Source organism: Phyllobates terribilis, unplaced genomic scaffold (genome assembly GCF_046119375.1).
Source record: "Phyllobates terribilis strain yellow unplaced genomic scaffold, ASM4611937v1 Scaffold_7__3_contigs__length_470593459, whole genome shotgun sequence".
In the NCBI taxonomy this organism is placed as follows: domain Eukaryota; kingdom Metazoa; phylum Chordata; class Amphibia; order Anura; family Dendrobatidae; genus Phyllobates; species Phyllobates terribilis.
In genome coordinates this window covers 434,134,303-434,161,119 of record NW_027362767.1, presented here as the reverse complement: position 1 = coordinate 434,161,119, position 26,817 = coordinate 434,134,303, and the positions used below count along the sequence as shown (strand labels likewise).

Here is a 26,817-nt window from a genome sequence, read left to right as displayed (position 1 = left end):
AGAAAAACGGCGGCCAGAGGAGACGTGAATGAGCTGTGAACCAGATTTGTGGCAAAAAGACACAATCCTAATATATGAAAAATCTGGCGCAGATGTGGCAGCAAGGTGACTAGATAAATAGAGAATGACAGAGATGGAGCCATAGATGTGAGATGAATGCAGGCTGTCACCCCAGGCTCGGGCAGCGCCCTCCGCACACCCCGGGGTCTCTCCTCTAGTCCACATCACAGCCCACACAGCACCCAGCATGGGGCAAATTCTATTATATAACAGAGTCAGAGAATCAGAAAAATGATAGAAACAAATGTAGTCTCCTCCTCCTGTCCCCAGTGTGAGGAGGAGAAGAGGAGGAGCAGGAGAGCAGGGCGGCCCCAGGAGCAACCACAACACAGAGCAGAGTGTGAACACAAGAGCAGAACCGCAGCGAGAGCCACACAGACAGCAGGTAACAGACTTCTCTTACATGTGTATATAGATAAATAAGACAGATGATAGATAGATAATAGATAGATGATAGATAGCTAGATAGATAGATAGATAGGAGGCTGATTCTGTTGTCACCAGCACATTTTCTATAGTGGGGGATTTTTAAGATTTGACTTTTCCATGTTCTTCTGTGATGGATCTTATTAGGGAGAAATCCTATCTCCAGAAGAGACACCTGGGGGACCTGACAGGTGAACAGAGACGGCAGGTGTGAATATAGAGACACCTGGGGGACCTGACAGGTGAACAGAGACGGCAGGTGTGAATAGACAAGTAGTCAGAGACAGAATTGAGGTCAGAGAAACAGCTTCGTGATCAGAAAGCTGGGTGGTCAGAGGCACAGGCAGGGGTACAGAGGCACAGGTAGGGGGACAGAGACATGGGTGGAATGTCAGAGGCACAGGTAGGGGGACAGAGGCACAGCTGGGTGGTCAGAGGCACAGGTAGGGGGACAGAGGCACAGGTAGGAGGACAGAGGCACAGCTGGGTGGTCAGAGGCACAGGTAGGGGGACAGAGGCACAGGTAGGAGGACAGAGGCACAGCTGGGTGGTCAGAGGCACAGGTAGGGGGACAGAGGCACAGGTAGGAGGACAGAGGCACAGCTGGGTGGTCAGAGGCACAGGTAGGGGGACAGAGGCACAGGTAGGAGGACAGAGGCACAGGTAGGAGGACAGAGACATGGGTGGAATGTCAGAGGCACAGGTAGGGGGACAGAGGCACAGCTGGGTGGTCAGAGGCACAGGTAGGGGGACAGAGGCACAGGTAGGAGGACAGAGGCACAGGTAGGAGGACAGAGGCACAGGTAGGAGGACAGAGGCACAGGTAGGGGGACAGAGGCACAGGTAGGGGGACAGAGGCACAGGTAGGAGGACAGAGGCACAGGTAGGAGGACAGAGGCACAGGTAGGGGGACAGAGGCACAGGTGGATGGTCAGAGACACGGGCACAAGGTCTGATGAACTCTGTGTTGGGTTGGGCTGTCAAGGGCCCACCTGTGACATTGGCTCTGGGGTCCACTATTTGGCCTCTTGCAGATGTCCCCTCGGCCTCTGTATAATAGCCTGGGGGTGTTGTTGGATGGATGAGGAGGAGGAGTTGCTCCTGTCTGTACATTCAGGTGTTTGGTGCCAACTACTGCTTATATATAGGGGGTGCAGAGCCCCCCACAGCAGCCCACCGGGGGACTCCCCTGTTCCCCTGTGGACCAGTCCAGATTAATGTGGCGTCTGACAGCTCTGTGGTCAGAGACAGGTGGCGAGAGGCTCATGTACTTGCAGTCATACGGGGATGGCAGGACAGGGTGAGTGTCAGCTGTAAACACGCTGTTCCACACGTGTGCTGAGTGTACGGGAGGAGCCGGCACAGAGCGTACAGTACAGCGTGAGTCACAACATCCGAGGGACGCCGAACCCTGTGTACTGTACATCTGTGGGCGAAGCCTCTACACTGTACACAGGCGACTGCCAGAGTGACCGCCTCCACTGGTGAATATTCACCCCATACTGTACATTATATATATATATGCACACACACGAACGCTGCCCTATATACCGCACTATACACGAGAGCTCTGCCGCTATATACCGGTATATAGCAGCAGCGCTCTCGTGTATAGTGCGGTATATAGCGGCAGCGCTCTCGTGTATAGTGCGGTATATAGCGGCAGCGCTCTCGTGTATAGTGCGGTATATAGGGCAGCGCTCTCGTGTATAGTGCGGTATATAGGGCAGCGCTCTCATGTATAGTGCGGTATATAGCAGCAGCGCTCTCGTGTATAGTGCGGTATATAGCAGCAGCGCTCTCGTGTATAGTGCGGTATATAGCGGCAGCGCTCTCGTGTATAGTGCGGTATATAGGGCAGCGCTCTCGTGTATAGTGCGGTATATAGGGCAGCGCTCTCATGTATAGTGCGGTATATAGCGGCAGCGCTCTCATGTATAGTGCGGCATATAGCGGCAGCGCTCTCGTGTATAGTGCGGTATATAGGGCAGCGCTCTCATGTATAGTGCGGTATATAGCGGCAGCGCTCTCGTGTATAGTGCGGTATATAGGGCAGCACTCTCGTGTATAGTGCGGTATATAGCGGCAGCGCTCTCGTATATAGTGCGGTATATAGCGGCAGCGCTCTCGTGTATAGTGCGGTATATAGCGGCAGCGCTCTCGTGTATAGTGCGGTATATAGGGCAGCACTCTCGTGTATAGTGCGGTATATAGGGCAGCACTCTCGTGTATAGTGCGGTATATAGGGCAGCGTGTGTGTGTGTATGTATGTGTGCATATATATATATATATATATATATATATATATATATATATAATGTACAGTATGGGGTGTATATTCACCGCACTATACACAAGAGCGCTGCCCTATATACCACACTATACACTAGAGCGCTGCCGCTATATACCGCACTATACATGAGAGTGCTGCCGCTATATACCGCACTATACACGAGAGCGCTACCGCTATATACCGCACTATACACAAGAGCGCTGCCCTATATACCGCACTATACATGAGAGTGCTGCCCTATATACCGCACTATACATGAGAGTGCTGCCCTATATACCGCAGTATACACGAGAACGCTGCTGCTATATACCGCACTATACACGAGAGCACTGCCCTATATACCGCACTATACACGAGAACGCTGCCGCTATACACTGTGCTATACACAAGAGTGCTGCCCTATATACCACACTATACACTAGAGCGCTGCCGCTATATACCGCACTATACACGAGAGCGCTGCCGCTATATACCGCACTATACACGAGAGCGCTGCCGCTATATACCGCACTATACACGAGAACGCTGCCGCTATATACCGCACTATACACGAGAGCGCTGCCGCTATATACCGCACTATACACGAGAGCGCTGCCGCTATATACCGCACTATACACGAGAGCGCTGCCGCTATATACCGCACTATACACAAGAGCGCTGCCGCTATATACCGCACTATACACAAGAGCGCTGCCGCTATATACCGCACTATACACGAGAGCGCTGCCGCTATGTACCGCACTATACATGAGAGTGCTGCCCTATATACCGCAGTATACACGAGAACGCTGCTGCTATATACCGCACTATACACGAGAGCGCTGCCCTATATACCGCAGTATACACGAGAGCGCTGCCGCTATATACCGCACTATACACGAGAGCGCTGCCTCTATATACCGCACTATACACGAGAGCGCTGCCGCTATGTACCGCACTATACATGAGAGTGCTGCCCTATATACCGCAGTATACACGAGAACGCTGCTGCTATATACCGCACTATACACGAGAGCGCTGCCCTATATTCCGCAGTATACACGAGAGCGCTGCCGCTATATACCGCACTATACACGAGAGAGCTGCCGCTATATACCGCACTATACATGAGAGTGCTGCCCTATATACCGCAGTATACACGAGAACGCTGCTGCTATATACCGCACTATACACGAGAGCGCTGCCCTATATACCGCAGTATATTCGAGAGCGCTGCCGCTATATACCGCACTATACACGGGAGCGCTGCCCTATATACCGCACTATACACGGGAGCGCTGCCGCTATATACCGCACTATACACGGGAGCGCTGCCCTATATACCGCACTATACACGAGAGCGCTGCCGCTATATTCCACACTATACACAAGAGCGCTGCCGCTATATACCGCACTATACATGAGAGTGCTGCCCTATATACCGCACTATACACGAGAGCGCTGCCCTATATACCGCAGTATACACGAGAGCGCTGCCGCTATATACCGCACTATACACGGGAGCGCTGCCGCTATATACCGCACTATACACGGGAGCGCTGCCCTATATACCGCACTATACACGAGAGCGCTGCCGCTATATTCCGCACTATACACAAGAGCGCTGCCGCTATATACCGCACTATACATGAGAGTGCTGCCCTATATACCGCACTATACACGGGAGCGCTGCCCTATATACCGCACTATACACGAGAGCGTTGTCGCTATATACCGCACTATACTCTGTATTATACACACACTGACCAGCGATTGGCGTTTATCTCTGGCATGGTGCATGTGTTCAGAGTCTCTGCAGCGCCCCCCTCAGCACAGATTGCAGTCAGGCCCCCTAGACATGGCCGGTGGGCTCCCGCTGATAGAGGATGGAGCAGGGTACTGGGGTATGAGGGTCTGGACCCCCTGCTCCCCCATGTGAATGTGTCACCTGTGCGATGGCCGCTGCTCGGTCGGATCTTGGGGCCGTCTTCTCCAACACTGACGCAGTCTCTTCTCCGCTCCCCATCTGCAGAATGAAGTCTCCTCTGCCAGACACCGGACCTCCCAATCCCGGGGAAGAAAAAAGTGCAGAGGCCGAGATGACACCGGTCACAAAGGAGCAGTCAGCGAGCGAGACCGAAAAGGACTCTGGGTACTCCGGTAAGCGCCATTTATGTACTACATGTTCCTCCGCTCCTGCGTACTACAACCCTCAGTATCTCCTCTGTGCACGGCTGTGTTTACATTTTCAGTTCGGTGTTAACGCACATGAATCCCCCCAACCAACGACGGCCACATCCGCAGACGTTACCTCATTGTGCCCAATGGCTCCGTGCCGGCTACTTTTTGGCCGTGGAGAACAAACCTAATGTGAATACAGCTGTAGAGCCATTAACTTCCCTGACAGGACCTTGTGGACGACACTGGTCCCTCAGACACCTCTGATGCAAACATGGACTAATCCACCTGCACAGCAACCAATCAGAGCACAGCTCTCACCTCATCTACTGCTCTGGGACAATGTAAGCTGTCTTCTGATTGGTTGCTATGGCCAGATGATCAGTCAGGTTACCACCGTCTTCAGGGTCCGCACAGCACACATTACCTGACCCCCCCGACAGGAATGTCATCCATAAACTGTCTGCTCTCAGCGTCTGCGTATTCTCCCCTTGTGAGAGTTACCAATTCATGGAATTTTCCGGTCATTTATGATCTGCCTTTGTTACCCATAGCAACCGGAGCGCAGCTTTCATTTCTTAATGCTGTGGTAAAATGAAAGCTGCGCAGTAATTGGTTGCCATGGGCAACAACGACCTTTCTGATAAATCTGGCGGTGGCAGGATCCCTGCAGACGAAATCTCTGCTGTCACGGGGGGGAGGGTCATCATCAGAGCCCGCTGCCAATCTACAGGTGACCCCACCCACCCTGGGGCGCAGACAATGCTCCGCCCACACAATGTCCCGCCTCTGTACAGAGTTGTGTCGGGAGGATGGAGCCGGTCCGCTGCCTCGCCAGGGACTGACTGACGCTCTCTTCACAGACAGCAGCTCGGAAAGCCTCAGCTCAGAGGAATCGCCGCCATCAACGAGCGCCAGCGTGACGGCCGCCACCCCGGACACACGGCAGACACAGGCGGCGTATACTCCTATATATATCCTACAGAATGTCATCCTCAAACAGGTGAGAAAAAGACCAGAAGCAACAAAAAAAATAAGAAACAAATGTGTTTGATAAAACGGTTCATTCTACAATTATCTAAACGTCGTATTAATCATTGATCGTCCTTTATAAAGTTACAAATCTTTGTAGTATTCACTATTACCTTATTTTACTTCTTTCTCTCCCACGTGACGTGTGGACACTGCTGTTATAACCTGCTAGTTTGTGTTCCTTTAGAAGCCACATTGAGCTGCTGCTCCAGCAAGACTCGTAGTCAAACACTATTTACAGCTTCTATGCCCCCCTCCCCCGTGCTCAGATAGGGGAAGGTTGACCAGGGATTCTTGCTGGAGGAGCAGTTCAAAGCAGCTTCTAAAGGAGCATGAACTAGGAGGTTATAACGACACGTGAGAGGACGAAGAAAAAAAAAAAAAAAAGGGCGTATATTACAAAGATTCATAACTTTACAAAGGCCGATCAATAATTAATAAAAAAAAAAAAAAAAAAAAAAAAAAAAGTTTAGTTACTCTTTAAAAGGAGGTTCTCCAGGATGAAAGGGAGGATTCTCTCCAGTACAAGCACCTATCTCCTGCAGATATGGTCGTGTCTGGAACTACTACTTAGTTTCTATTCAGGCGCATGGCTGGAGAACGATTCTTCCTTCTAATCCTGGAGAACCCCAAGAACTTCCCGTCCAGATAAGGCTCAGTGCACATTACTATTAAGACGCCTCCCCAGGACCCAACAGACCATCGACAAGTCTGCGAGGTCGGGGAGGCGTCTGTGTGATGGAGCCGACGCCACGTAGTAGTTTCTATTATGACATGCGGATAAGCCTGACTGCCGCGGCCCAATCCTATACTGAAGTGCTGCCCAGACCAGCGGTGCCACCTCCCTGCAGTCTCTGCTATAAGCCCCTCTCCCCTGTAACCCCTTCAGGGGTCTTCTTTCATCAGCTGCAGCTTCCATGCACGAATCTGACAGCTCCATTCTGACACTACGTTTCTTGTAGTCCAACCCCATTCTCTGCCCACATCACACTGAGGAACGCCGATCATCTAGTTGCCCCACTGCTGCCGCCCTGGTGGTGAATCTGCTCCTCAGGTTAAGTCCGGTAACATTTCTCTATTTCTCCTTCTAGCCTCGCCTTGTGCTTCTCCAGCCTCCTGTCCGACGCCATCGTAAAAGAGCTTCCCCTTCCTCCTACCTGCCCATCCTGCGCTCTTATCCTAAGATTGCACCACGTGTTCCTCCTCCTTCAAGTTCGGCCTCCGACCCTCCCAAAGACACAGATCCGGCTCCTCCTGAACCCAAAGTGTGCAGGCAGGCGGCACCGCAGCTCCTGGAGGTCTCGCTGCGCTCTCTGGCCTTGCTACGTCGGACACGAGAGACTCAGCGATCAATTCGAGAACTGAAGGCTCATACTAGACTCTATGAGAGAGCGCTGCAGGGTGAGGAAGGGGGGTGGGAACGGCTTCGGAGGGCCATGGAGAGGAGCGGAGGGTACAGAAAAATTCCACCCGCTGCACCCGACTCGGGAACAACAGAAGAAGCGATGAACACGACTGAGTCTTCCACTGCGACCAAAGACGACGACTCTGTCTCCGCAGAAATAACAGACGAAGAAGAGGAAGTGACATCACCTGAGCAAGCGGTGACATCATCAGAGGCAGCACCATCTGCCTGTGGTACGGGGGGCGCAGTATGACTGCAGTGGACACACCCTCCCCTCTTACCTTTGTACATTTCCATTTTTATAGCATATAAGACTTATTTTTATTGACGGCTTGTCTGGGATGTGAGAACGTGATGGTTACAATCTGTATCTGTTTTATTTCATCAGAATGTGAATTTATCTAACAGTTGTCTGATTGGTTCTTTGCCTCCATGTGACCCCTTTAAATCTAAAAAGGACACTGTCGACACCTATTGGCCCGTGATGGTAACACAAGCTGCACCGCACATAGGCTTTTATTTGATTCGGACGGCCCCATACAGCAAAAAAAAATCCCAAAATCCAAGTCCAGAGTTCAGGCGTCCAGCATTTCCTCCTGCTTCCGTTTCTTTGCTTTTTTCTTTTTCTTGGGGCTTCCTGATAACTGCGAGCCTTTTCTACTCACCTCACTAACATTAGGGGCAATAGCACCAAATGGACAAAAACGCTGCTTCAGTCCCTGTGGGAGGGATAATGGCGGGCGGTCAGGAACACTGCGCAGGGCTGTGTGGTCTCCGTGGGCCTCTGACAGAGTGATGACACCTTGTAATGTAGAAGCTGCCTGGAGCTCGTCCTCCGGGAGCCCAGAAGGCTGCAGGAAGGCGCAGAGGGGCAGCGTCGCGCCGGGCGTGGACACCATGTGGTAATACTTCTTCACCCCGCCATCTTTGATCCTCTGCATCTTGTAGCCAGATAACGGGAAACGATGAGCGTTAAAGCTGATGACAAGAAGAGAGATGACGTTACTCCCTACAGTAAAGTACTCACATCCCCACGGCCAATATATCTGTGATAACACAGCGCCACCCGCAGGGCACAGGGGGTTACTCTAAGGGCTTTCTTCTGATCGAGCTCTGGATTTGTATTTCCTTTTTGGAAATCCAAAGTTAGTTTTTATTGGATGTGAAGCAGCTCTGTAGATATCAGTATAAAGCTACAGTCACTGCATAGTGACGCCAAAACGACTGCACAATGGAGTCTAAGAACCAAACTGGGCCTATGTGCAAAGGAACCCCGGGCCGTGATACAGGAAGAGACCCCCGGAGAAAAGAACAAGGCGACATAAACAAGGTGGCTCTGGGAGGATCAGACCTAACTGGTAGATCAACCTGAAAACTAGCAGAATAGTGAGTGCAGCTCTGGAGTATAGTACAGGCTGTAGTGGTAAATGAAGCTGCTGTAGACGACATTGAGGCCTCATCCAGTGCTCATGTGTTAGGATACATGTCTGAGCCTGCAGGAGGCGCCGTGGACATAATCTATGCAGGGCAGTAACGCAGATACAAGACCTGCGTATTGCTCCACACTTGTCACTGATGAATAAACTGCTCTAAGTTCACTACAACCCCCATTATATGTCTGTACAGATAAATACAGTATGAACCCACTTTTTCATTACTTGGTTCATGACTTTTAGTCACATCCATTACACACAAGCACCTAAAATCCAGCGCAGTCAAGGAAGAAAATCACAGATGTGGTCAATTGACGTATTCCTCGTGCCGGTGGTCAAAGGGAATCCTGACAGTCTGTGCATTGCACACAGTTATGATTTGGTAGGCAAAGTGAGTGCAGATATTTCTTCTGAGACTACTGCAGCACAGCTTCTTACTCAACTTCAGAACCAACCACATAAGTGTAGAAAGAAAAACAAGCATCAGCTCATCGGGTAGAAAACTCTCTCAGAGTAGGGCGCGGTGCATGAAGCACGAAAAAGGAGAAAAAATGCCAGCAGCCACAAAAATTAGTAAATTAAAACATCACATTTATTATAGTACGTAAAAATCCAAAGGAGAGATTAAAATACATACAAAAGATGAAACACCGGGTCTAAGCATTTCGAGATAACTGTCTTAGTCTTGACAAGTTCACAGACACCTCAAAATCTCAGAGCCTTTCCTACAGAGTTAAGGCTGGGGCCCAGAGTCGGCCCGACATGCCCGGGGAGCCAAGGGCCCAGAGTCGGCCCGACCTGCCCAACCCCCGCCACACACACACACACACACACCAGGAAAGCCAACAGCCAAAGCACCCCACAGCATCTATCTATCTATATATATATAATCGTCTTATCCCGTCTGTCTGTCCTGGAAATCCCGCGTCGCTCATTGGCCGCTGCCGGACCAATCAGTGCCGTGGGATTTCTGAAAAAAGATGGCGGCCGTTATCGGCTCATCTGCGGGACGGAGCTCAGCGGCGATGCAGCCAGGAGATGACCGGCGCGAGGCGCTCATCTCCCGGCCGGTACCAGCAGAAGGACCTCGACCGCCGGACCCATCTGCGGGAAGGAGATGCAGCCGGTAGATGAGCGGCGCGAGGCGCTCATCTCCCGGCCGGTAGCAGCGGAAGGACCGCCGACGCCGCTGACCTCCATGCGGAAGGGAGGACCGGGGAGCGGCGCTGCGGGTCGGGATACTTCTGCTGCGAGCGCCCGCTCATGTCCAGGGTTCTCGCAGCGGAAGTACCAGCACAGGCAGCACCGCTCCCCGGTCCTCACCAAGACGATTCGATGATTGGTCGCGGTCTTCGGACCCGACCAATCACTGATCTTACCGCAAAAGTTAAACACCTCTGTGCTGATTGGTCGCGGACGCTGCCCGCGACCAATCACCGATTTGGGCGCCACATTTAAATATCGGCCGCGACCAATCACCGATCTTGGCTCCACATTTAAACACCGCTGTGCTGATTGGTCGCCGACGCCGGGCGCGACCAATCACCGATTTTGGCGCCACATTTAAATAGCGGCCGCGACCAATTGGATGTCAGCGCCACTCCCCGCTCCTCCCTTCACACCCTAGGCGCATGGATGTCAGCGGCGCTGCCTGTGCGGATACTTCCGCTGCGAGAAGCCGGGACATGAGCGGGCGCTCGCAACAGGAGTATCCCGACCCGCAGCGCCGCTCCCCGGTCCTCCCTTGACACACTAGCCGCTGATGTCCCCACAGTATCCGCATGGTGTTACAAAGGTCCGGACATTTGTGTTAAAAATCGTTGATTGGTCACTGGCGCTGCCCGTGACCAATCACCGATTTGGCCGCCACATTTAAATATCGGCCGCGACCAATCACCGATCTTGGCTCCACATTTAAACACCGCTGTACTGATTGGTCGCGGCCGATATTTAAATGTGGCGGCCAAATCGGTGATTGGTCACGGGCAGCGCCAGTGACCAATCAACGATTTTTAACACAAATGTCCGGACCTTTGTAACACCATGCGGATACTGTGGGGACATCAGCGGCTAGGGTGTCAAGGGAGGACCAGGGAGCGGCGCTGCGGGTCGGGATACTTCTGCTGCGAGTGCCTGCTCATGTCCCGGCTTCTCGCAGCGGAAGTAGCCGCACAGGGAGCGGCGCTCCCCGGTCCTCACCAATACGATTCCACTCCCCGGGCCTCACCAACACGATTCGCTGATTGGTCGCGCTCTCCGCCCGCGACCAATCACCGACTTGGGCGCCACATTTAAATAGCGGCCGCGACCAATCACCGATCTTGCCGCCACATTTAAACATTGCTGTGCTGACTGGTCGCGGATGCCAGCCGACCGCGACCAAGCAGTGAGATTGGCGCCTAATTTAAACAGCGCTATGATCTTTTGACGGCAAGTGTGAACGGAGGACCGAGGAGCGGCGCCGCCGGTCGGGATGCTTCTGCTGCGAGCAGCCGCTCATCTCCCAGCTGCTCGCAGCAGAAGTACCAGCACAGGCAGCGCCGCTCTCCGGTCCTCACTAATACGACGCTGATTGGTTGCGGCCACCGGCCCCGACCAATCATCGATATGGGCGGCAAATTTAAACCCCGCTCTGCTGATTGGTCGGGGCCGGCCACCGCGACCAATCAGCGATTTTGGCGCAAAATTTAAACAACGCTCTGCTGATTGGTCGCGACCGCCGGGCGTGACCAATCAGCGATATTGGCGCCAAATTTAAACACCGCTTCGCTGATTGGTCGCGGTTACGAATAACCAGCATTATTGGCGACAAATTTAAACCCCGCTCTGCTGATTAGTCGCAGCCGTGACCAATCACCATTATTGGCGCCAAATTTAAATACCGCTCTGCTGATGGGTCGCGTTCGCTGGCCGTGACCAATCAGCATTATTGGCGCCTAATTTAAACCCCGCTCTGATTAGTCGCGACCGCCGGCCGTGACCAATCTGCGATATAGGCGCCAAATTTTCACACCGCTTTGCTGATTAGTCGCAGTTGCCGGCCTCGACCAAGCAGCGATTTTGGCGCCAAACGTAAACACCGCTCTGCTGCTTGCGCCCGGTCGGCCGCATACCTATTCTAGAATACCCGATGCGTTAGAATCGGGCCACCATCTAGTAAATTTCATAAAGATCCAATGTGAACCTCCTCGGCTCAGTAATGTCCTGAGTGTTCGGCCTTCTCTTGTAATTATTTGTGGTGACTGCAGGTTCTTGCTGTGATGAGGGAAGCGTCTCGCGCTCGCACCGGTGTGACGGTCACTTTGACTCCATAGCGCCCCCATAACAGTCTGTGGATACAAGGAGCGGTCCCTGTAACCGCCTCACATGTCAAAGGGGGGTGGGGGGGGGGGCACTTACTTTCTGCAGTCAGACCCATCACCCCTCAGGAGTCGCCTCCGCTCTCACCTCTCCGGGGAAAAGTCTGCGGGCGCCTTAATCAGCCAAAGCTCCGTGTCCGGGTCAGAGGTCACCAAACCGGCACATTCCGCCACCGGGACAAAATCCTGCGGACACTGGAAGCCGCCACCTGAGGGAAACAATGGTCAGTCACACGACTTCCCAACTACAACCCCCAACATCAGCCTAAAGGTCCATACACCACAGCTGCTGCATCAATCATCATTACAATCATTGGCTTCAGCACACGGATCCTGCACTCTGTGACTGACGCTCCCGTCACATGTATCAGGGGCGCAGCCATCTTACCCTCCATCACTCCGCGTCTACTGGATGATGACGTCATATCCGAGCGACACAGGAGGAAACAGAGCAGGGATCGGTAAAAAATATGCGTACTAGCGCCACCTGCCGGACACAGATGGTAACACAGAGAAATGATCGGTATAACCCAGGTAGTAGCGCCACCTGCCGGACACAGGTGGTAAAACAGTGTAATAAACTGTATAATCCATATACCAGCGCCACCTGCTGGACATAAAACGTAACACAGTGTAATAATCGGTGTACTAGCGCCACATGCCGTACACAGACGGTAACACAGTGAAATCAACGGAATAATCAAGGTACCAGAGCCACCTGCTGGACATAAAACGTAACAATAATCGGTATAATACAGGTAACAGCGCAACCTGCTGGACACATGAGGGGATGCGGGATCTCTCACTATCTGTCCTCCATACACGGTATAAAACAAGTACCAGCGTCATCTATTGGACACAGGAGGTAACACAGTACAATGATAAGTATAATGCAGGGGGGGGGGGGGGAATTCATTTTCCCATGAGTCCACGAAACCGTCACTGTTGCAGAAGCCAAACGTAAATCTTCTCATTATTATTATTTCACATTAGTTGTATATTCATTTTTATTAAGATTTTTATAAAGTTTATAAATAATATTCTCCTGTTATTCAGCCTCTGTACCTTGAGTAACAGCCACCTCACACAATATGATACCCCCATAATCCCTCGCTGTCCTCCATATACAGTGTGGGGTCTGTCACTCTCTCCCTGTCCTCCATGTGTAGTGCGGGGTCTGTCGCTCTCTACCTGTCCTCCATGTGTAGTGCAGGGTCTGTCACTCTCTACCTGTCCTCCATGTGTAGTGTGGGATCTGTCGCTCTCTACCTGTCCTCCATGTGTAGTGTGGGATCTGTCACTCTCTACCTGTCCTCCATGTGTAGTGTGGGATCTGTCGCTCTCTACCTGTCCTCCATGTGTAGTGTGGGGTCTGTCGCTCTCTACCTGTCCTCCATGTGTAGTGTGGGATCTGTCACTCTCTACCTGTCCTCCATGTGTAGTGTGGGATCTGTCGCTCTCTACCTGTCCTCCATGTGTAGTGTGGGGTCTGTCACTCTCTCCCTGTCCTCCATGTGTAGTGTGGGATCTGTCGCTCTCTACCTGTCCTCCATGTGTAGTGTGGGATCTGTCACTCTCTACCTGTCCTCCATGTGTAGTGTGGGATCTGTCGCTCTCTACCTGTCCTCCATGTGTAGTGTGGGGTCTGTCACTCTCTCCCTGTCCTCCATGTGTAGTGTGGGGTCTATCACTCTCTACCTGTCCTCCATGTGTAGTGTGGGGTCTGTCACTCTCTCCCTGTCCTCCATGTGTAGTGCGGGGTCTGTCACTCTCTACCTGTCCTCCATGTGTAGTGTGGGGTCTGTCGCTCTCTACCTGTCCTCCATGTGTAGTGCGGGGTCTGTCGCTCTCTACCTGTCCTCCATGTGTAGTGTGGTATCTGTCGCTCTCTACCTGTCCTCCATGTGTAGTGTGGGATCTGTCGCTCTCTACCTGTCCTCCATGTGTAGTGTGGGGTCTGTCACTCTCTCCCTGTCCTCCATGTGTAGTGTGGGGTCTATCACTCTCTACCTGTCCTCCATGTGTAGTGTGGGGTCTGTCACTCTCTCCCTGTCCTCCATGTGTAGTGCGGGGTCTGTCACTCTCTACCTGTCCTCCATGTGTAGTGTGGGGTCTGTCGCTCTCTACCTGTCCTCCATGTGTAGTGCGGGGTCTGTCGCTCTCTACCTGTCCTCCATGTGTAGTGTGGGATCTGTCGCTCTCTACCTGTCCTCCATGTGTAGTGTGGGATCTGTCGCTCTCTACCTGTCCTCCATGTGTAGTGTGGGGTCTGTCGCTCTCTACCTGTCCTCCATGTGTAGTGCGGGGTCTGTCACTCTCTACCTGTCCTCCATGTGTAGTGTGGGATCTGTCGCTCTCTACCTGTCCTCCATGTGTAGTGTGGGGTCTGTCGCTCTCTACCTGTCCTCCATGTGTAGTGCGGGGTCTGTCACTCTCTACCTGTCCTCCATGTGTAGTGTGGGATCTGTCGCTCTCTACCTGTCCTCCATGTGTAGTGTGGGGTCTGTCGCTCTCTACCTGTCCTCCATGTGTAGTGCGGGGTCTGTCGCTCTCTACCTGTCCTCCATGTGTAGTGCGGGGTCTGTCACTCTCTACCTGTCCTCCATGTGTAGTGTGGGGTCTGTCGCTCTCTACCTGTCCTCCATGTGTAGTGCGGGGTCTGTCGCTCTCTACCTGTCCTCCATGTGTAGTGCGGGGTCTGTCGCTCTCTACCTGTCCTCCATGTGTAGTGTGGGGTCTGTCGCTCTCTACCTGTCCTCCATGTGTAGTGCGGGGTCTGTCGCTCTCTACCTGTCCTCCATGTGTAGTGTGGGATCTGTCGCTCTCTACCTGTCCTCCATGTGTAGTGTGGGGTCTGTCGCTCTCTACCTGTCCTCCATGTGTAGTGCGGGGTCTGTCACTCTCTACCTGTCCTCCATGTGTAGTGTGGGATCTGTCGCTCTCTACCTGTCCTCCATGTGTAGTGCGGGGTCTGTCGCTCTCTACCTGTCCTCCATGTGTAGTGCGGGGTCTGTCGCTCTCTACCTGTCCTCCATGTGTAGTGCGGGATCTGTCGCTCTCTACCTGTCCTCCATGTGTAGTGCGGGGTCTGTCACTCTCTACCTGTCCTCCATGTGTAGTGCGGGGTCTGTCGCTCTCTACCTGTCCTCCATGTGTAGTGCGGGGTCTGTCGCTCTCTACCTGTCCTCCATGTGTAGTGTGGGATCTGTCACTCTCTACCTGTCCTCCATGTGTAGTGCGGGGTCTGTCACTCTCTACCTGTCCTCCATGTGTAGTGCGGGGTCTGTCACTCTCTACCTGTCCTCCATGTGTAGTGTGGGATCTGTCGCTCTCTACCTGTCCTCCATGTGTAGTGTGGGATCTGTCGCTCTCTACCTGTCCTCCATGTGTATTGTGGGGTCTGTCGCTCTCTACCTGTCCTCCATGTGTAGTGCGGGGTCTGTCGCTCTCTACCTGTCCTCCATGTGTAGTGCGGGGTCTGTCACTCTCTACCTGTCCTCCATGTGTAGTGCGGGGTCTGTCACTCTCTACCTGTCCTCCATGTGTAGTGTGGGGTCTGTCGCTCTCTACCTGTCCTCCATGTGTAGTGTGGGGTCTGTCACTCTCTACCTGTCCTCCATGTGTAGTGCGGGGTCTGTCACTCCCTACCTGTCCTCCATGTGTAGTGTGGGGTCTGTCACTCTCTACCTGTCCTCCATGTGCAGTGTGGGGTCTGTCACTCTCTTTCTGTCCTCCATGTGTAATGCGGGATCTGTCGCTCTCTCCCTGTCCTCCATGTGTAGTGTGGGGACTGTCACTCTCTACCTGTCCTCCATGTGTAGTGTGGGGTCTGTCACTCTCTACCTGTCCTCCATGTGCAGTGTGGGGTCTGTCACTCTCTTTCTGTCCTCCATGTGTAATGCGGGATCTGTCGCTCTCTCCCTGTCCTCCATGTGTAGTGTGGGGTCTGTCACTCTCTACCTGTCCTCCATGTGTAGAGTGGGGTCTGTCACTCTCTCCCTGTCCTCCATGTGTAGTGCGGGGTCTGTCACTCTCTACCTCTCCTCCATGTGTAGTGCGGGGTCTGTCACTCTCTCCCTGTCCTCCATGTGTAGTGTGGGGTCTGTCACTCTCTACCTGTCCTCCATGTGTAGTGTGGGGTCTGTCACTCTCTACCTGTCCTCCATGTGTAGTGTGGGGTCTGTCACTCTCTCCCTGTCCTCCATGTGTAGTGCGGGGTCTGTCACTCTCTACCTGTCCTCCATGTGTAGTGCGGGGTCTGTCACTCTCTCCCTGTCCTCCATGTGTAGTGTGGGGTCTGTCACTCTCTCCCTGTCCTCCATGTGTAGTGCGGGGTCTGTCACTCTCTACCTGTCCTCCATGTGTAGTGCGGGGTCTGTCACTCTCTCCCTGTCCTCCATGTGTAGTGTGGGGTCTGTCACTCTCTACCTGTCCTCCATGTGTAGTGTGTAATCTGTCGCTCTCTCCCTGTCCTCCATGTGTAGTGCGGGATCTGTCGCACTCTCCCTGTCCTCCATGTGTAGTATGGGGTCTGTCACTCTCTACCTGTCCTCCATGTGTAGTGTGGGGTCTGTCACTCTCTCCCTGTCCTCCATGTGCAGAGTGGGGTCTGTCACTCTCTACCTGTCTTCCATGTGTAGTGCGGGGTTTGTCACTCTCTACCTGTCCTCCATGTGTAGTGTGGGGTCTGTCACTCTCTCCCTGTCCTCCATGTGTAGTGTGGGGTCTGTCACTCTCTACCTGTCCTCCATGTGCAGTGTGGGGTCTGTCACTCTCTACCTGTCCTCCATGTGTAGTGTGGGGTCTGTCACTCTCTCCCTGTCCTCCATGTGTAGTGCGGGGTCTGTCACTCTCTACCTGTCCTCCATGTGTAGTGCGGGGTCTGTCACTCTCTCCCTGTCCTCCATGTGTAGTGTGGGGTCTGTCACTCTCTACCTGTCCTCCATGTGTAGTGTGGGGTCTGTCACTCTCTACCTGTCCTCCATGTGTAGTGTGGGGTCTGTCACTCTCTACCTGTCCTCCATGTGTAGTGTGGGGTCTGTCACTCTCTCCCTGTCCTCCATGTGTAGTGTGGGGTCTGTCACTCTCTACCTGTCCTCCATGTGTAGTGCGGGGTCTGTCACTCTCTCCCTGTCCTCCATGTGTAGTGTGGGGTCTGTCACTCTCTACCTGTCCTCCATGTGTAGTGTGTAATCTGTCGCTCTCTCCCTGTCCTCCATGTGTAGTGTGGGGTCTGTCGCTCTCTACCTGTCCTCCATGTGTAGTGTGTGGTCTGTCACTCTCTCCCTGTCCTCCATGTGTAGTGTAGGGTCTGTCACTCTCTACCTGTCCTCCATGTGTAGTGCGGGGTCTGTCGCTCTCTACCTGTCCTCCATGTGTACTGCGGGGTCTGTCTCTCTCTACCTGTCCTCCATGTGTAGTGCGGGGTCTGTCACTCTCTCCCTGTCCTCCATGTGTAGTGTGGGGTCTGTCACTCTCTCCCTGTCCTCCATGTGTAGTGCGGGGTCTGTCACTCTCTACCTGTCCTCCATGTGTAGTGCGGGGTCTGTCACTCTCTCCCTGTCCTCCATGTGTAGTGTGGGGTCTGTCACTCTCTACCTGTCCTCCATGTGTAGTGTGTAATCTGTCGCTCTCACCCTGTCCTCCATGTGTAGTGCGGGATCTGTCGCACTCTCCCTGTCCTCCATGTGTAGTATGGGGTCTGTCACTCTCTACCTGTCCTCCATGTGTAGTGTGGGGTCTGTCACTCTCTCCCTGTCCTCCATGTGTAGAGTGGGGTCTGTCACTCTCTACCTGTCTTCCATGTGTAGTGCGGGGTTTGTCACTCTCTACCTGTCCTCCATGTGTAGTGTGGGGTCTGTCACTCTCTACCTGTCCTTCATGTGCAGTGTGGGGTCTGTCACTCTCTACCTGTCCTCCATGTGTAGTGTGGGGTCTGTCACTCTCTCCCTGTCCTCCATGTGTAGTGTGGGGTCTGTCACTCTCTACCTGTCCTCCATGTGTAGTGTGGGGTCTGTCACTCTCTCCCTGTCCTCCATGTGTAGTGAGGGGTCTGTCACTCTCTCCCTGTCCTCCATGTGTAGTGTGGGGTCTGTCACTCTCTACCTGTCCTCCATGTGTAGTGCGGGGTCTGTCACTCTCTCCCTGTCCTCCATGTGTAGTGTGGGGTCTGTCACTCTCTACCTGTCCTCCATGTGTAGTGTGGGGTCTGTCACTCTCTCCCTGTCCTCCATGTGTAGTGAGGGGTCTGTCACTCTCTCCCTGTCCTCCATGTGTAGTGTGGGGTCTGTCACTCTCTACCTGTCCTCCATGTGTAGTGCGGGGTCTGTCACTCTCTCCCTGTCCTCCATGTGTAGTGTGGGGTCTGTCACTCTCTACCTGTCCTCCATGTGTAGTGTGTAATCTGTCGCTCTCTCCCTGTCCTCCATGTGTAGTGTGGGGTCTGTCGCTCTCTACCTGTCCTCCATGTGTAGTGTGGGGTCTGTCGCTCTCTACCTGTCCTTCATGTGCAGTGCGGGGTCTGTCACTCTCTACCTGTCCTCCATGTGTAGTGTGGGGTCTGTCACTCTCTTCCTGTCCTCCATGTGTAGAGTGGGGTCTGTCACTCTGTACCTGTCCTCCATGTGTAGTGTGGGGTCTGTCACTCTCTGCTGTCCTCCATGTGTAGTGCGAGGTCTGTCACTCTCTACCTGTCCTCCATGTGTAGTGTGGGGTCTGTCACTCTCTACCTGTCCTCCATGTGTAGAGTGGGGTCTGTCACTCTCTACCTGTCTTCCATGTGTAGTGCGGGGTCTGTCACTCTCTACCTGTCCTCCATGTGTAGTGCGGGGTCTGTCACTCTCTACCTGTCCTCCATGTGTAGTGCGGGGTCTGTCACTCTCTACCTGTCCTCCATGTGCAGTGTGGGGTCTGTCACTCTCTACCTGTCCTCCATGTGTAGTGTGGGGTCTGTCACTCTCTACCTGTCCTCCATGTGTAGTGTGGGGTCTGTCACTCTCTACCTGTCCTCCATGTGTAGTGCGGGGTCTGTCACTCTCTACCTGTCCTCCATGTGTAGTGCGGGGTCTGTCACTCTCTACCTGTCCTCCATGTGTAGTGCGGGGTCTGTCACTCTCTACCTGTCCTCCATGTGTAGTGCGGGGTCTGTCACTCTCTACCTGTCCTTCATGTGTAGTGTGGGGTCTGTCACTCTCTACCTGTCCTCCATGTGTAGTGTGGGGTCTGTCACTTTCTCCCTGTCCTCCATGTGTAGTGCGGGGTCTGTCACTCTCTTCCTGTCCTCCATGTGTAGTGTGGGGTCTGTCACTCTCTTCCTGTCCTCCATGTGTAGTGCGGGGTCTGTCACTCTCTCCCTGTCCTCCATGTGTAGTGTGGAGTCTGTCACTCTCTTCCTGTCCTCCATGTGTAGTGCGGGATCTGTCACTCTCTCCCTGTCCTCCATGTGTAGTGTGGGGTCTGTCACTTTCTACCTGTCCTCCATGTGTAGTGTGGGGTCTGTCACTCTATACTTGTCCTCAATGTGTAGTGTGGGGTCTGTCACTCTCTACCTGCCCTCCATGTGCAGTGTGGGGTCTGTCACTCTCTTTCTGTCCTCCATGTGTAATGCGGGATCTGTCACTCTCTACCTGTCCTCCATGTGTAGTGCGGGGTCTATCTCTCTCTCCCTGTCCTCCATGTGTAGTGTGGGGTCTATCACTCTCTACCTGTCCTCTATGTGTAGTGTGGGGTCTGTCACTCTCTACCTGTCCTCCATGTGTAGTGTGGGGTCTCTCACTCACTACCTGTCCTCCATGTGTAGTGCGGGATCTGTCCCTCTCTACCTGTCCTCCATGTGTAGTGTGGGGTCTGTCACTCTCTACCTGTCCTCCATGTGTAGTGCGGGGTCTGTCCCTCTCTACCTGTCCTCTATGTGTAGTGTGGGGTCTGTCTCTCTCTCCCTGTCCTCCATGTGTAGTGTGGGGTCTGTCACTCTCTACCTGTCCTCCATGTGTAGTGTGGGGTTTGCCACTCTCTCCCTGTCCTCCATGTGTAGTGTGGGGTCTGTCACTCTCTGCTGTCCTCCATGTGTAGTGTGGGGTCTGTCACTCTGTCCCTGTCCTCCATGTGTAGTGTGGGGTCTGTCACTCTCTACCTGTCCTCCATGTGTAGTGCGGGGTCTGTCACTATGTAACGGGTCTGGGAGGTGGAACCACAGAGCAACTAGACAAAGGGGCAGTCCTTGTAAGGAAGCGGGTGACACCCAGGGAAGGCGGGCAGGCAGTCACGGCTAGTGACGGGGACAGTCTCTGGGTAAGAGGGCAGGAGATCACGGCAAGTGACGGGGACAGTCTCTGGGTAAGAGGGCAGGAGATCACGGCCAGTGACGGGGACAGTCTCTGGGTAAGAGGGCAGGAGGTCACGGCAAGTGACGGGGTCAGTCTCTTGACAGGCGGGTGGTCACGGCAAGTGATGGCTAAGCCTCCAGGTAGGCTAGCAGGCAGGTAGCGGGTGGACGCTCCCAGGTGAGCGGCCGAGAGTCTCTGGACAAGCGGGTGGTCACAGCAAGTGACGGCTGAGCCTCCAGGTAGGCAAGCAGGCAGGTAGCGGGTGGACGCTCCCAGGTGAGCGGGCGAGAGTCTCTGGACAAGCAGGTGGTCACAGCAAGTGACGGCTGAGCCTCCAGGTAGGCAAGCAGGCAGGTAGCGGATGGACGCTCCCAGGTGAGCGGGCGAGAGTCTCTGGACAAGCGGGTGGTCACAGCAAGTGACGGCAGAGCCTCCCGGTAGGCAAACAGGCAGGTAACAGGTGGACGCTCCCAGGTGAGCGGGCAACAGTCTCTGGACGGGCAGGTGGTCACAGCACGTGACGGCAGAGCCTCCAGGTAGGCTAGCGGGCAGGTAGCAGGTGAGCGGGTAAGATTCTCTGGACAGGCAGGTGGTCACAGCACGTGACGGCAGAGCCTCCAGGTAGGCTAGCAGGCAGGTAGCAGGTGAGCGCTCCCAGGTGAGCGGGCAGACGGATCCATAGACAGACTGGCAGGGCTGGTAGGCAGACTGTCGGACCGCAGGAATAACAGCAGATAGACATGAGTCAGGCAGGTATCAGACAGGAAACTGGCAGGAAACTGGCAGGTAACTGGTAACGGGACCTGAGGGCTGAAGCAGAGTGATGAACTATGCTACAACATTGCTTGGGCACCTCCATTTTGGAGGAGGTGCCTTATATATGGAGAGATCCTCCGGCCATTGGCCGGGGACTCCTTAGGACGGCGCGCGCGGCCCCTTTAAGAGAGGGGGAGCGCGCGCGCCCTAAGCACAATGGCCAGGAAGGAGCGCGCGCTGCCAGCAGAGCGGGAGGAAGACGCCGGGCACGGAGCGGAGAGGTGAGGGGAACAGCGTCCCTGCCTAGCAGGAGGCAGGGACGCCGACGCTACAGTACCCCCCCCCTTTAGGCCCCCCCTTCTTTAGGTCAGACAGAAATTTATCAAAGATGAGAGGGGCATGGATGTTCTCCCGGGGCTCCCACGTTCTCTCCTCAGGACCAAACCCCTTCCAATCTACTAGAAAAAAGGTTTTTCCTCTTACCCTTTTGGTGGCCAGAATGTTCTCTACCTCAAACTCGTTTTCAGCGGAAACCGGAGCAGGAGGCGTACCTGTAGACTTGGAGAAAGAGTTAAGTACCACGGGTTTGAGGAGAGATACATGGAAGGAGTTAGGGATCCGCAAGTTGGCCGGGAGTTTCAATTTATAGGCCACCGGGTTGATCTGTTTGATAACTTCCAGTGGGCCGATGAACCGAGGCCCTAACTTGTAGGAAGGAATCTTGAGCCGGACATACTTGGACGAGAGCCAAACTTTATCTCCAGGACGGAATTGTGGAGGATCCAGGCGTCTTTTGTCAGCGTGTTTTTTCATCCGCTCGGACGACTGAAGGAGTGCGGATCAGGTACTCTCCCAAATGGAGGAAAATTTGCTAACGAGAGATTCCGCAGCCGGATTGTCCACCGAGGTGGAGACGGGAAATGGGATCCGAGGATGCTGACCGAAGACTACAAAAAACGGGGATTTGGAGGACGATTCGCTCTCGTGGTTATTGTAAGAGAATTCGGCCCATGGTAGGAGATCCACCCAGTCTGAATGGTGGGCATTAACGAAGTGCCGGAGGTAACTGGTCAGGTTCTGATTGATCCGCTCCACTTGACCATTGGACTGTAGATGGTAAGCGGAGGAGAAGTCCAGAGTGACGTCAAGCAACTTACATGTGGCTCTCCAGAAGCGTGAGGTGAACTGAACCCCACGATCCGATACGATGTGGAGAGGCAGGCCATGGAGACGGAAGATGTGGCGGATAAAGTCTTTAGCCAGCTCGGGTGCAGACGGGAGGCCCGGCAGGAGAATGAAGTGAGCCATCTTGGAAAAGCGGTCAGCGACCACCCAAATGACCGTACAACTGGCAGAGACAGGGAGATCTGTAATAAAGTCCATAGCTATATGCTGCCAGGGGGCAGCAGGTACTGGAAGAGGAAGAAGGCGACCGGCTGGCAGGTGTCTTGGATCCTTGTTGCGGGCGCAGGACACACAGGCAGAAACAAAGTCTATTACGTCCTTGTGCAGGGTAGGCCACCAGTAGTGCCGGGTAATAAGCTGGAGGGTCTTTTTCTGACCGGCGTGGCCAGCTAGCTTAGACGAGTGACCCCAGTGTAGGATCTTCTCCCGATCAGGTACAGTTACGAACGTCTTACCGGGAGGGAGACGATTTAGATTCACGGGAGCCACCTGCATTACTCTGGCGGGATCGATGATGTGTTTAGGTTCCTCCTCGAGATCAGACTCCAGGAAGGATCGGGACAAGGCGTCAGCTTTGATGTTTTTGTCAGCCGGGCAAAAATGAAGAACGAAATCAAAGCGAGCAAAAAACAAGGACCACCGGGCTTGGCGCGGGTTAAGTCTCTGGGCACTCTGGAGGTAAGCCAAGTTCTTGTGGTCCATGTAAATTATTACCGGGTGAAGAGCCCCCTCGAGCAGGTAACGCCACTCCTCCAATGCCAGCTTAATGGCCAATAACGCTCGGTCTCCTATAGAATAGTTGCGCTCAGAAGAGGAGAAGAGTTTGGAGAAGAAGCCGCAAGTTACCATTCTTCCGGAAGACGATTTTTGGGTAAGTACCGCTCCGGCTCCAGAGGAGGAGGCATCAACTTCCAGGAAAAATTGCTTGTTGCCGTCCGGGCGATGCAGCACCGGGGCGGAAGAGAAAGCCTGTTTTAAGGAAAGAAAGGCTTCCTCTGCTTCGGGTGGCCATTCTCTGGGATTAGTGCCCTTACGGGTGAGCGCAGAGATTGGGGCAGTCCGGGAAGAGAAGTGCGGTATGAAGAGGCAGTAGTAGTTGGCGAAGCCCAGTAACCGCTGAATAGCCTTCAACCCCTCTGGTCGAGGTCACTTCTCGATGGCAGACAGTTTCTCAGGATCCATTCATAGGCCGGTCTGAGAAATTATGTAGCCCAAAAACGGAAGCGAGGTCTGCTCAAAGAGGCACTTCTCATATTTAGCGTAGAGGTGGTTCTGCCTGAGCCTGAGCAGGACCTGACAAACATCCCTCCGGTGAGTGAGAAGATCCGGAGAGAAGACCAAGATGTCGTCCAGGTACACCACTACGCAGGAGTAGAGAAGGTCCCGGAAGATGTCATTGACCAACTCTTGAAAGACGGCGGGAGCGTTACAGAGACCAAAGGGCATTACCAGGTATTCATAGTGGCCGTCCCGGATGTTGAATGCCGTCTTCCATTCATCCCCCTGACGGATACGGACCAGGTTATAGGCCCCACGGAGGTCCAGCTTGGTGAAGATTCTAGCCCCCCTCAGACGGTCAAATAATTCCGGAATGAGCGGAAGGGGGTATTTATTCTTCACCGTGATCTGGTTAAGGCCTCTATAGTCTATACAGGGACGGAGTGAGCCGTCCTTCTTTTTAACGAAGAAGCCTGCTCCCGCCGGGGAGGTAGATTTCCGGATAAATCCCCGGGCCAGATTCTCCTCAATATATTCAGACATGGACCGGGTCTCAGCAGCGGACAAAGGGTAAATACGCCCACGGGGAGGAGTAGCGCCGGGTAACAGGTCGATTGGGCAGTCGTATGGTCTATGAGGGGGTAATGTCTCTGCCTCCTTTCTATTAAAGACGTCCGCATAAGACCAATAGGGAATCGGAAGTCCAGGTAGATTAGCAGGGGTAGGAGAAGGACGGACAGGATGGACGGGAACTAAACAAGTCTTATGGCAGTCCTGTCCCCAGCGAAGGACTTCTCCGGTCTGCCAATCAAGCACGGGTGCATGTCTCTGAAGCCAAGGTAGGCCTAGCAAGAGGGCGTGAGAGAGTCCAGGCAGAACATGAAAGAAGATGCTCTCAGAGTGCAGCATTCCCACCTGCAGAGTAATGGATTCGGTGGATGGGACGTGGTAAGAGGCCCCCATCCATGGCAGCGACAGATAAGGGTACAGCCAGAGGTTTGGTGGGAAAGAGGTATTTTTCTACCAGGGACTGAGAAATGAGATTTCCGGCAGCTCCAGAGTCAAGTTGGGCTAGTTCAAAATAACGGTTCTCCCCGCAGATGATAGAGACCGACAGCAACAGAGAAGGAGAGGGTTTATTCTTGTCTAGGACGACCTCTCTGAGCGATCCTAGACACAGGCGTTTCTCGACCTCTCCGGGCAGGTACGGATCCGGTGCTCCTTACTGCCACAGTAGAAGCAGCTCCCCTCAGCTCGGCGTAACTCTTGATGGGTTTTGAGCATCTTGGTCTGGTCGACCTGCATAGGTTCGGAAGAGTGCGCTTGGGGAGTAGCGGGAGAAGAGACGGGTTTCTGAAAGGTAGGGGCTAGACGTGGAAACCTCCTCTCACGGGTGACCTCTTTGGCGCGCTCCTGGAACCGGATGTCAATCCGGGTGGCAAGAGTTATTAAGTCGTCGAGAGTGGTAGGAATGTCCCGACCGGCGAGTTCATCTTTAATACGGCCGGACAGACCCTCCCAAAAGACAGACACCAGGGCGTCGTTATCCCAGGCCAGCTCCGAGGCAAGGGTACGGAACCGTATGGCATATTGGCCAACGGTGAGATTTTCTTGATGGAGGCGTAGCAGAGATGATGCGGATGAGGTCTTCCGTCTGGGTTCGTCGAAGACTTTCCGGAAAGCCGTGAGAAAGGCTGGCAGGTCGGTCACCAGGGGGTCTCCTCTCTCTCATAGAGGATTTAGCCAAGTCAGTGCCTCCCCCGTGAGATGGGACATGATGAAGGCTACTTTGGCCCGGTCGGAGATAAACTGGTGGGACAAGAGTTCAAAGTGCAGGGTGCACTGGTTTATGAAGCCCCGAGCTTGAGCGGGGTCACCTCCGAAGCGAGGGGGTGCAGAAAGCCGGGGTCCGGGGCAGGATACCATGGTATTGGTGGGCAGTGGTGTTGCCGGGTTGCGAGTCATGACACTAGCGGTGGTTGCTGGTGGAGCAGTCAGAGTGTCCAGGCGAGAGTTGACATTCCGCAGGTGACTCAGGATGGACTCCTGTTGGGACCGCTGACGGGACAGTTCATGACATAGGTCCGAGAGCGAGGGAGCTTGGGTGCCACCGGGTTCCATGGCCCGAGCAAACTGTAAGGGGTCTGGGAGGTGGAACCACAGAGCAACTATACAAAGGGGCAGTCCTTGTAAGGAAGCGGGTGACACCCAGGGAAGGCGGGCAGGCAGTCACGGCTAGTGACGGGGACAGTCTCTGGGTAAGAGGGCAGGAGATCATGGCAAGTGACGGGGACAGTCTCTAGGTAAGAGGGCAGGAGATCACGGCCAGTGACGGGGACAGTCTCTGGGTAAGAGGGCAGGAGGTCATGGCAAGTGACGGGGGCAGTCTCTTGACAGGCGTGTGGTCACGGCAAGTGATGGCTAAGCCTTCAGGTAGGCTAGCAGGCAGGTAGCGGGTGGACGCTCCCAGGTGAGCGGGCGAGAGTCTCTGGACAAGCGGGTGGTCACAGCAAGTGACGGCTGAGCCTCCAGGTAGGCAAGCAGGCAGGTAGCGGGTGGACGCTCCCAGGTGAGCGGGCGAGAGTCTCTGGACAAGCGGGTGGTCACAGCAAGTGACGGCTGAGCCTCCAGGTAGGCAAGCAGGCAGGTAGCGGGTGGACGCTCCCAGGTGAGCGGGCGAGAGTCTCTGGACAAGCGGGTGGTCACAGCAAGTGACGGCAGAGCCTCCAGGTAGGCAAACAGGCAGGTAACAGGTGGACGCTCCCAGGTGAGCAGGCAAGAGTCTCTGGACGGGCAGGTGGTCACAGCACGTGACGGCAGAGCCTCCAGGTAGGCTAGCGGGCAGGTAGCAGGTGAGCGCTCCCAGGTGAGCGGGTAAGATTCTCTGGACAGGCAGGTGGTCACAGCACGTGACGGCAGAGCCTCCAGGTAGGCTAGCAGGCAGGTAGCAGGTGAGCGCTCCCAGGTGAGCGGGCAGACGGATCCATAGACAGACTGGCAGGGCTGGTAGGCAGACTGTCGGACCGCAGGAATAACAGCAGATAGACACGAGTCAGGCAGGTATCAGACAGGAAATTGGCAGGAAACTGGCAGATAACTGGTAACGGGACCTGAGGGCTGAAGCAGAGTGATGAACTATGCTACAACATTGCTCGGGCACCTCCATTTT

At 54.0% G+C, this 26,817-nt stretch overlaps 2 protein-coding genes across 3 annotated transcripts; one reads left to right on the top strand and one right to left on the bottom strand.

The window, feature by feature from the left end:
• The first annotated feature begins 301 nt into the window (after positions 1 to 301).
• Positions 302 to 7,778, top strand: LOC141155274 (uncharacterized). Its single transcript, XM_073642089.1, has 4 exons — positions 302 to 445; positions 4,791 to 4,918; positions 5,800 to 5,939; positions 7,060 to 7,778. Exons 2-4 carry the CDS (start codon positions 4,792 to 4,794, stop codon positions 7,624 to 7,626), a joined length of 834 nt encoding a protein of 277 aa, XP_073498190.1. The 5' UTR covers positions 302 to 445; position 4,791; the 3' UTR covers positions 7,627 to 7,778.
• Positions 7,480 to 12,643, bottom strand: POLR1G (RNA polymerase I subunit G). 2 transcript variants are annotated; one of them, XM_073642091.1, is made up of 3 exons: positions 12,445 to 12,575; positions 12,254 to 12,374; positions 7,480 to 8,351 (listed from the first exon to the last, which is right to left on the bottom strand). In XM_073642091.1, the coding sequence occupies exons 1-3, from the start codon at positions 12,458 to 12,460 to the stop codon at positions 7,949 to 7,951; spliced, it is 540 nt and encodes a 179-aa protein (XP_073498192.1). In that variant the 5' UTR covers positions 12,461 to 12,575; the 3' UTR covers positions 7,480 to 7,948. The 2 variants fall into 2 exon arrangements, with proteins under 2 accessions (XP_073498192.1, XP_073498191.1); XM_073642090.1 differs by having other exon boundaries at positions 7,482 to 8,351; positions 12,554 to 12,643.
• Positions 12,644 to 26,817: the final 14,174 nt, after the last annotated feature.

Coding starts and splice junctions, on each gene's coding strand:
- LOC141155274 (XM_073642089.1), top strand. CDS start 4,792: ATGAAGTCTCCTCTGCCAGACACCGGACCTCCCAATCCCGGGGAAGAA. Junction 4,919..5,799: donor AAAGGACTCTGGGTACTCCG/GTAAGCGCCATT, acceptor CTCTCTTCACAG/ACAGCAGCTCGGAAAGCCTC. Junction 5,940..7,059: donor AGAATGTCATCCTCAAACAG/GTGAGAAAAAGA, acceptor TTCTCCTTCTAG/CCTCGCCTTGTGCTTCTCCA.
- POLR1G (XM_073642090.1), bottom strand. CDS start 12,590: ATGACGTCATCATCCAGTAGACGCGGAGTGATGGAGG. Junction 12,375..12,553: donor TAGACGCGGAGTGATGGAGG/GTAAGATGGCTG, acceptor TGTTTCCCTCAG/GTGGCGGCTTCCAGTGTCCG. Junction 8,352..12,253: donor GCAGACTTTTCCCCGGAGAG/GTGAGAGCGGAG, acceptor TCTTGTCATCAG/CTTTAACGCTCATCGTTTCC.